The 9,867-nt window shown below is 39.8% G+C and overlaps 1 protein-coding gene across 4 annotated transcripts in view; it reads left to right on the top strand.

The window, feature by feature from the left end:
- The window catches only part of LRCH1 (leucine-rich repeats and calponin homology (CH) domain containing 1), a 239,925-nt gene that overhangs the window by 164,240 nt on the left and 65,818 nt on the right, over positions 1-9,867 (top strand). For all 4 annotated transcript variants that reach the window (XM_014535734.1, XM_014535736.1, XM_005861408.2 and 1 more), the window contains exons 5-7: positions 4,616-4,752; positions 5,509-5,636; positions 7,187-7,250. In XM_014535734.1, coding sequence (XP_014391220.1) covers positions 4,616-4,752; positions 5,509-5,636; positions 7,187-7,250 — 329 coding nt within the window. The remainder of the gene's footprint in view (positions 1-4,615; positions 4,753-5,508; positions 5,637-7,186; positions 7,251-9,867) is intronic.

The following is a 9,867-nucleotide window of genomic DNA, read 5'->3' as shown; positions in this document are numbered from 1 at the left end:
CAGGCAGGCAGGTGAGAGGTTAGGGGTCAGCAGTCCCAGATTGCGAGAGGGATGTCCAACTGCCGGTTTAGGCCTGATCCCTATAAACTGGCAGATGGGGGCTGGAGAGGGTGCAGGCCGGGCTGAGGGACACAACCCCCCTACTCGTGCACGAATTTCGTGCACTGGGCCACTAGTATAATTTATAAGCATATATAAGCTCTCATGTGAATCACTGAGAAATCATCACAAATCATTTAATTATTCTTTTCAAAAGGAAAAGTTAATTTTTTTTACTGTTGCCTTGTAATGGTATAGAAATGTGTGGAGAGTGCATCTACAAAATTAAGATTTTTATTTCTTTCACCACTACTTACTGTCTTACCTTAAAAGCATTCCTTTCCCTGAAAAGATCAGTTACAAATTTCTATACTTTCCATAATTATGTTTACTCAGGTTCAATATTTTAAAATCCACTCAAAGCTAAAACATCAGTGTACCGGAAAAGCATTAAAATTTTTTTTTTCTCCAAATATCAAGTTTCTTTTTGCTTCACTCTGGAGAACTCTGTTAACAAAAGAGCATTGATAATGCTTTCAGGCAGGGAACTTAAAGACCTTCCATATTTACTTACTTGTTTTTCCTTCTTGAGAATCCCTCCTCATATGCTTTCAGTTTGAGGAGGGGAATGTTTGTGGCCTAATTATCTGTAACAGTTTTATGTCATGGCTGCGAAGAGGAGGCTATGTTTTATTCTTCCTAGGGCCAGAACACACAGAGGATTAAAGTAACCATTCATTGGCCTTCTTTTTCTTTTTTTTTATCTTTACTTGAGGATATTTTCCCATTGATTTTAGAGAGAGTGGAAGAGAGAGGGAAAGACAGAAACATCAATGTGAGAGAAACACATTGATTAGTTGCCTCCTGCATGCACCCTGACCAGGGCCCAGGCCAGGGAGGAGCCTTCAACCGAGGTATGTGCACTTGACCAGAATCAAACTCAGGACCCTTTTGTCCACAGGCTGACACTCTATCCCCTGAGCCAAGCTGGCTAGGGCTTTTGTCCCTCCTTTAAAAAAAAAATGTTTGTATTAATTTTAGAGAAAGGGGGAAGGAGAGAGATAGAGAGAGAGAAACAGCAATCAGCTGCCTCCTGAACACCCTGACCAGGAATGGAACCCGGTGACCTCTTGGTTCATAGGTTGATGCTCAACCACTGAGCATCCCGGCCGGGCTCATTGTCCCTCTTTAAAACAGACAGAAAAGTGAGATTCCTTTACGCCCCCCCCCCCTTACTCTCTTTTTCTGCTGTTTGTTTTGACCTTTCCTGGGCTGGAGTTGTCATTTCTCCTCCAATTTCTTATTATGAAACTGTCAGGTTCTAGTTTTCCTAAACTAAGATGGTCATTGCTATTCCTGCTTTATTTACTTGTAAGTGGCCTTCCCTTCCCTCCTGCTATGTCTTCCAGGAATTCAGCCCTCGGTTTTGCTTTAAAAAGTCTTCCTTTTAAGTGGCAAATAATTCCTGAAGATCCCAAGTCCAATTTAAATTTGCCACTGTTGCCCTGCCCGGTGTGGCTCTGTTGGTTGAGTGTCCTCCTTTGCACCAGGAGGTTGCCAGTTCGATTCCCAGTCAGGGCACATGCCCAGGTTGTGGGCTCGATTCCTGGTAGGGGGCCTATGTTTTTCTCTCTCTCTCCCTCCTCCTTCCTCTCTCTCTAAAAAAAATCAATAAACTATTCTTTAAAAAAAAATTGCCACTCTTTTGTTAACCTAAGTTTCATGAGTAAAGTTAATCATCACAGAGGAGGATTAATATTACTAGAGGTTACAGCAAGCAGATACTGTACTCTTTTTATAAATAACCCCCCTAATTCTTAATGTTTTAGAAAAAAAATATGAAGTGAAAAAGGAGCTTACTTTCCCCTTTTTTTTCTTTTGACTTTCTGGATTCCAAACTGTTCCTCCCTCTCTTCTCCACCTCCTTCTGCTCAAAGCCCTTTCCTCAAGGCAATCACCAGCACTGTGTGTGCTGAGGCAAATAATTTATCCTGTTATTGGCCCGGAGAGCTGGGTTTGAGCAGTGAATTCAAGGCAATTTAAAGAGTACACTTCCTGAGTTCTCTAACCCAGCTGCTCATCTTGGACCTGAGTTTGGGACCTGCTGAGTTCCATGTTCTTCTGCCTTATTTTTAGCATTGCAGTCCCACGACTCCTTTCTTTAATACAAGGTAGTCACTAAGGCATGAAAGAAGGAAAGTCCTTTTCAACCCAGAGGGAGTAGTATGCTGGAGAAGAGATACTTACTGGTTGCTAGTGGCTCTTGGTGGAACTTGAAAGTTAGTATAGCTTAGAGAAGTGAAAACCCTGGGGCAATCTAGGTGGGGAGGAGGAATAGTGTTAATTCTTACTCCAGGGCACTGCCTTTGGTTCCTCTTCTATTTATAGTTTCTGCCCTTCCTCCTCTTTGGAATCCTTGAGTATTTGAAAGTACCATGTTTCAACCCTTACCAGGTTCCATAACAAATGTGGCAAGGCTGTTTTGAAATGAACCCTCCGGAGCCTCTGACGCAGAGATCCTAGTGGTTTGTCCCATGCCACCTACATGTTTGGCCTGGCTCAGCCTCCTTGTTGTATGGAATATATTTGACTTGTTTCTTGCAGCTGCTAGTGTCGGTTGGAATGCTTGAAATTACTGAGTGTTTACTATGCTACTGGGTGGGTATTTTAAGCTAAATATAACGTTCTGTCTTGTTTGTGGAGCTACAGAAGACTTTTAAAAAGCAGAATAAAGCCTGGCCATCGTGGCTCAGTGGTTGAGCATTGACCTATAAACCAGGAGGTTGAGGTTCGATTCCCAGTTGCAGGCTCAGTCCCCAGTTGGGGGTGTGCAGAAGGCAGCCGATCAGTGATTCTCTTTCATCATTGATGTTTCTGTCTCTCTTCTCCCTTCCTTTCTGAAATCAATAGAAATATCTATATCTGTATCTATATCTATATAGGTATTTTAAAAAAGGAAGTAATATGCAAATGAGGTCAAGACTCCATCACAGTGATGACCAGCTCACGAGGAGGGGCCCGGCTCTCACCGAGCCTGAGAGGTCAACACAGAGGGGCGCCTGCTTCAAGCCTCCGCGGCCAGACTGCGGCTTAGGTCCACTCCCCATGGGACCTAAGTCGTCAGTAGGACATCCCCTGAGGGCTCCCAGACTGTGAGAGGGGGCAGGCTGGGCTAAGGGACCCCCCCTCCTCGTGCACAAATTTCGTGCACCAGGCCTTTTTTTTTTTTTTTTTTTTTTAAGCAGAATAAAGCCCTATCTAATTAGGATTATAGGGTTCATTGCAAATTCTGAATTAGATAGCATTTATTTTTTAAAGTGGAGTTAAAAAAAATGAACATATTTCTTATAACTACTTCTGAGGTCATGCCAGCCTTGATACATTAAATGGATAAGAATATTTTATAATTAGCATATTATTCATATGTTATCAAGTACTGTTGGCAGTGTCCAGAATGGCACCATGTGGGTTCAGACCGGACCTGGGTTCAGCAACCTTGGTACTTGCGTTCTGGCTAAGAAAGAATTCAAAGTCAAGACTCAAACTACAAGAGAATATTTATTTAGAAAATCACAGAGGTAGAAGAAGTAATTTGTAGAAGAAATGGGATAAGGAAACTAGTTATGGAGGTAAAGGAAGGGCCTTGGAGTTTAGAAGTGAGAAAGGTAACATGTCTGTGGGGAGGGGTAAAGGGAGAGGAAGGGGAAAGGTGCAGGCATGCTCCCAGGAGGAAGAGCAACCCTTAGGTTCTCCATGCTAAGGGATTTAAGGGTGGAGATTTTTAGGGGATGTCCCAGGGGATGATCTCAATAGGCTATTCTGCAGCTTTCCAGGTGTGTCCTTTCAGGGTTAGGATTTCCACTGATTGATTGGTCAGCACCAAGACTGGGGGTCATTATCCAACTCAGCTGGTCCTGAGGTCTGCCATGGGGTTGCTTGTCTAGTTTTGTTACTTATCTGGGCATGGAGCTGAAATGCAACTGAAATCTAGATGTTATCTCTAGGGAGGGAAGGTCAGGGGTTCTAAACCACATAACAAGTCCTATGCTAAGGGAGGAAAGGTCACCCTGGGCGCAAGGTCCCACCCTACAATTGTCCATTGCTAGGCATGGGGGGGTGGGTGAGGGGAGGCTTTGCACACTGGTGACCTTCTCTACCTGGCCCATCATTCTTGCTCTGCTCATGTCTAACTGCCTACCATAGTACTGCTTGAAAACATTTTGAAGTTAAAACATATTCTGTGTGGTGTGACTTATGTGATTGTTTTGCTGGGAGGATAAAAGCATTTTAAACAATAAATATTGTAAATATCACGTATTTTCAGCTCTTCTCAGAACTAACAACAATTCAAATGTATTGGACTCCCAATGAAAGGTTTCCCCTCCCCTTTGCTAAAATATTATATCTATGCAAACATTATATATTCCTAATGAACAACTTGCTTTTGATTGTGCTAAATGACATTTCTACTGATAAGCAGAAAATAAATTGCTGAATGTTTGGCCATTTAATCTTGTTGCTTTTCTGAGTTTTTTTTTTCTTTTTCTTCTTTTTTCTCTTTTTTCTGTTCCTTTAGAACTAGTAGATCTTCCCTTGGTAAAGTTTGACTTTTCCTGCAATAAAGTGCTCGTGATTCCCATTTGTTTTAGAGAGATGAAGCAGCTGCAAGTATTACTACTTGAAAATAACCCTTTGCAGTCTCCTCCAGCACAGGTGAGGGGTCTGGCAAAGATATGTGGGATATGCTATCAATGTGCTCAGGCAACTCTTGCCAGAGCCAGTTTGTTAATATTCTGCTGATTTAATGTTGCATTAGACATGATCATAAGCAGTTACAGTCTCTAAAAATATGAAACCTTGGGTGCATCTGACTACAATAAGTTGTCTTCTCTACACCAAGTTCATTTGCCAGCATTGGGCTCACTATTCTGATCGCCGCAATCCAGAATTATGTTTGATTATTTTATTATTTGTACATATATTTGAAACTTTTTCATGGAGTAAAAAATTAATATAGTCCTTATTTTAATGTTAGCTGGAAAATGGAGCTTAAGTATTTTGAAATATAATTATTGGTTATTTAGAGACAAGATTCAAGTTCAAATATTAAGCTATGAGAAAAAAAATGAAATATATATGCTTCCAGAATTGAAAGTTTTTCACGTCAGTTAGCTGACTTCTATATTTTTCATATATTTATACTTAAACACATTTCTGTTAGGATTTTGCATTTTAGTTTAAAAAAAAGACTGTACATTGCTTGAGTATGATTTTCTATTCAAAGTGGAATTTGGAGGAAATTACTGCCTAAATTTTTATATGTTTTGTAGAGGTCAAATTTGGTGTGCATTGTTGAAGCATTTCTTAGAATGAAAAGGCAAAAATTATAATATACAGAGTCAGAGATATCTAGTGTTTATACTTTGTTTTGCCATTAAAAATAGATAAGTATTATTAATTTCTCCATAGATTTGCACAAAGGGCAAAGTGCACATATTCAAGTATCTGAGCATACAAGCCTGTCAGATTAAAGCAACTGACTCTCTTTATCTGCACACGATGGAGAGGCCACAATTACACCAGCATGTGGAAGACAGGTGAGTGTGACTGCCCTGGCTCAAAGCCCCTTTTAGAATTTTTCCAAGGCCAAGGTATTCCAGGTAACTAAATTAAACAAAATTTTTTTGCTTCACTCAACCAATGCAGATTTATAACTTAGAGTTCCAGAAACTTTTGGAATAGGAAAGAGAAAATTGATGTTATTGATAACATTTTGGCATGTCTCGAGTCTTGTATACTCTCTCCTAATCAAAAATCAGTCCTTCTTGAGTGCTGTGTGTATGTGCACACTCGTGTGTGTGTGTGTGTGTGTGTGTGTATGGTACATGATATATGATATATGATCTATATTATAAAAACCCAGTGGCCCTAACACCATAACGACCAAAGACCGGTCACCAGGATGCTGAGCGCACGGGTGGGCGGGAACTTGACTCTGGGTGTCCCACGGTGCTGCGAGGTCTGGGGTCCCGGGCCTCGCCCGATTTCTCGTGGGTCTGGGTCTCGCGAGATTTCACATTCGGGGTCACTAGTCTATAATATAAACATAGGGTCCTGGCCGGTGTGGCTCAGTTGGTTGAGTGATGTCCTGTGAACTAAAAGATCACCAGTTCGATTCCCCATCAGGACACAAGCCCAAATTGTGGGTTGGACACCTGTGCAGGAGGCAACTGATCAATGCTTCTCTCTTATATGGGTGTTATCTCTCTCTTCCTTCCTCTCTCTTTAAAAATCAATCAAAACATATTAAAATAAATAAACATAAGTATCTTTTGCTTATCAATTAAAACAACAATATGAAGCCTTTTTTAAATTATTATTTTTTAATATGCCTCTGGAACATTGTTAAGAAAAACTGCAGGTTTTATTTTTCTTAATTGTCTTTTTAGAATGCAGAAGGCATAGTTTGCCATTTCCTGTTTAGAATGGAAGTGTTAGAATCCTTTCACATGTCCTTGGCCTTTTGTTGGCATAAATCAGGCCTTGAATTTTTGGAGAATGAAATTCCCACACTGAACACTTATAAAACACAGATTGTTTTTGAGAAGTCTTCACTGCAGGAATCTTTCCTTAACTTTTTATTAAAAAAGAGAACTAGGGACTTAATATCTCAGACTACCCTAGTGGAACCTTTATATACTGCTTAAAATATGTATTCCTTATTTTTTAAAACATGCCATCAAATTTAGTCACTGGATTAAAGTTTACAGAATTATTCAAGATTACCAACATTTCAAAACATAAGATGTAAAAGCAATTAGGGTTTTTTCTTCTTTTTTTATATGCTAGAATCAGTAAAATAAGAAAATTGTTAACTGTTTCAAAAAAAATTACTTGATTAAAGTGTAAATCCATGAAACCCTGAACACAAATAATTTATTTTGTGCTCCATTTAGACAGTATAAGTATCTGGTTTTCATTAGGCCCTTGTCTTAACATCCTTTAATACGGAACTGATTTGCTGCCTTGTCGTAATAATAACAATTTCTATAGCAAACTCATTATTTGAATATAAATTGACGTATCTTGTGAACTTTGTGATTTTATTTTTTTTATATGACTTCAATATTGATGGCATCTATCTCAGCAAGAAGGATTCTGATTCAGGCGTTGGAAGTGATAATGGAGATAAGCGATTATCGGCCACAGAGGTAAATTTCGTGATCTGTTCCTGATTTTTTTTCTTTCCCTGCTTCTAGATAGATCTGCTACACTTATCGAACTCCTTTCTGGTAAAAAGGCATTAACCCTCTGCATAGGAATATGTGATAATGTTTGTGAAAGCAATTTGAAATCCTCCAAGTATTATATAAATATTAGCTATTTCTAAATCTTTAATATTTTGCAAATGTCTCAGGAGTAGGATTCCTATCTCCTTCCCCTCCCCCCACACACATTTTCTGGAATATTCTTGAATGCTTAATAAATATTATGAAATGACTAAGTGATGTGCAAGTATCCATGAGGCATTTTTGATAAATTATTGTTTTTAAATGAAGAGCAATTTAGGAAAACATTGTTATATGCATGCATAAATGTTCAGGAATCAAATGTACATTGCATTTTAGCAGTTTACCCCAAGAAAATGCTTTTATGAATAGCCATAGCTTTTATAGCAGTATTTGTTTCCTGGAACTCTTTTTAGATCATTGGGTAAAAAGTTTAATTATTTGTAAGCTAAGGAGGCCTCTAACACTAGAGCTTCCTCAAGTGATGGTAAAATAGCTTATTTAGCACAATTATTATCTCATTCATAGTCTGTTGGATTTCCCCAAATCTTTCACTAGCATACCATTAAATGGGGCTTCTTGACCTGGGGAGGTAGAAGGGCTAGGTGGAGTAAGCAAGATGTAGCATCAGATCTTCCCTTGGTGAGGGAACTTACTGAGTTTCTGTGGTTGTAGAGTTTGAGACATTATAATCCTCTTTGAAGATATAATTAATAGGCCAATTACCCCATCTAAGGAATCTATGTTTTAATTATATGTGGTGTGACTCTAGGACAGCCGTGGGCAAACTACGGCCCGCAGGCTGGATCCGGCCCGTTTGAAATGAATAAAACTAAAAAAAAAAAGACCGTACCCTTTTATGTAATGATGTTTACTTTGAATTTATATTAGTTCACACAAACACTCCATCCATGCTTTTGTTCCGGCCCTCCGGTCCAGTTTAAGAACCCATTGTGGCCCTCGAGTCAAAAAGTTTGCCCACCCCTGCTCTAGGAAAAATGCCTATTCCTGTTCTTGTCAGACCTTTGAGTGTAATGTATAGCTAAGGTATTTTAATTTATTTTTAAAAATGCTTTATAAAGCAGTGTATTAAAAAAAAACTAGGATACTTAGAATATTTCAAAAGGAAGAAGAATTAGGAGGCAGAAAAAAGGCCATGTTAATAAAAGAAAAATGACTGTCATGGAGCCACGTGAATAGTTTACTATGGTTCCCTGGGGGAGAAAATACTCAACACATTGCTTTATAAGTTGTATTTAATTCAACCCCTTAGCTTTATTAAAACTCCTAAGTCTCCTGAAATGCCCCATTGTTTTAGAAATTACTCACCCTAAGCTTATTTCTAATAAATTAAAATAGACTCTGCTTTATCCTTACCTGCCTTCTAAGGATAATTAAGTTCATTAATGAAACATTGCACAAAGAACTTCATTATCCTTCTGTTCTCACTTAGTATAAGTAGGATGGTAATATTCTAAAAGAGGAAGTCAAGAGTTTATTCTCTCCTTTTTAACTAGATGTATATCTTTGGAATTTTGCTGAGTTTTTAGATGGGAAGAGGGTGGAAGGAAGAAGGATTATAAAGAAGATTACATTCAATAGAATAAGAAGCACAATTCTCACATGGTAGCCTCATTACCTGAGGATACCTCCAACAAAATTTTGTTTTTAGAATGATAAAGGTTCTGAATTAACCATTGTAGTCTTCTGTTTTCACTTTGTTTGGCAATATGTTACCATCTATGGTCAGGTGATCTTGCTCCCCATTTATATCTCATTGTGGGGTTTAAGGATCACACCTAGTTTCCTTTATTGCTATTGCCATTATCTGATTGCTTTAGCATTTGTCAGTAAGAAGTTAAAAACACATTTTTCTCAAGATAAACAAGCCAAAAAATTGGGATCTCATTGAACATCTGTTTAATGAAGGAAATGCACATTTATTTTCTGCTAGTTTCTAAACAATTTGTGTACATGTCCAAAAGTAAATGAACATTGTACTCTGAAAGTCATAGCCTCAGAAATTTAGGAGCAAGCCAAAATCAGCTGAAATGAGGTTCCTGGTCCTTGTGATTTGGAAAACTTCACTAAGTAATAACACTGAGGTAGAGACATCTATACTAATAAAAGCCTAGGTGGCCCTCACGCCCTCATGCAACGTCCTCATGTCATCACAAGATGGCCACCCCCACGTCATCACAAGATGGCTGCCCCACATCGTCACAAGATGGCCATCAGAAGATGGCTGGCAGAGGAGGGCAGTTGTGGGTGAACGGGCCAGAAGGGGAGGGCAGTTGGGGGCAACCAGGCCGGCAGGGGAGGGCAGTTGGGGGCCATCAGGTCAGCAGGGGAGGGCAGTTGGGGGCGATCGGGCTGGCAAGGGAGGGCAATTGGGGGCCATCAGGCTGGCAGGGGAGGGCAGTTGGGGGCGATTGGGCCATCAGGGGAGCAGTTAGGCGTCAATCAGGCCTGCAGGGGAGCAGTTGCGGGGCGGGATCAGGCTGGTAGGCAGAGGCGGGGAGGGGGAATCAGGCAGGCG

The sequence above is a fragment of the Myotis brandtii genome, unplaced genomic scaffold (genome assembly GCF_000412655.1).
Source record: "Myotis brandtii unplaced genomic scaffold, ASM41265v1 scaffold15, whole genome shotgun sequence".
NCBI lineage: Eukaryota > Metazoa > Chordata > Mammalia > Chiroptera > Vespertilionidae > Myotis > Myotis brandtii.
This window is presented reverse-complemented; position numbering and strand designations above follow the sequence as displayed.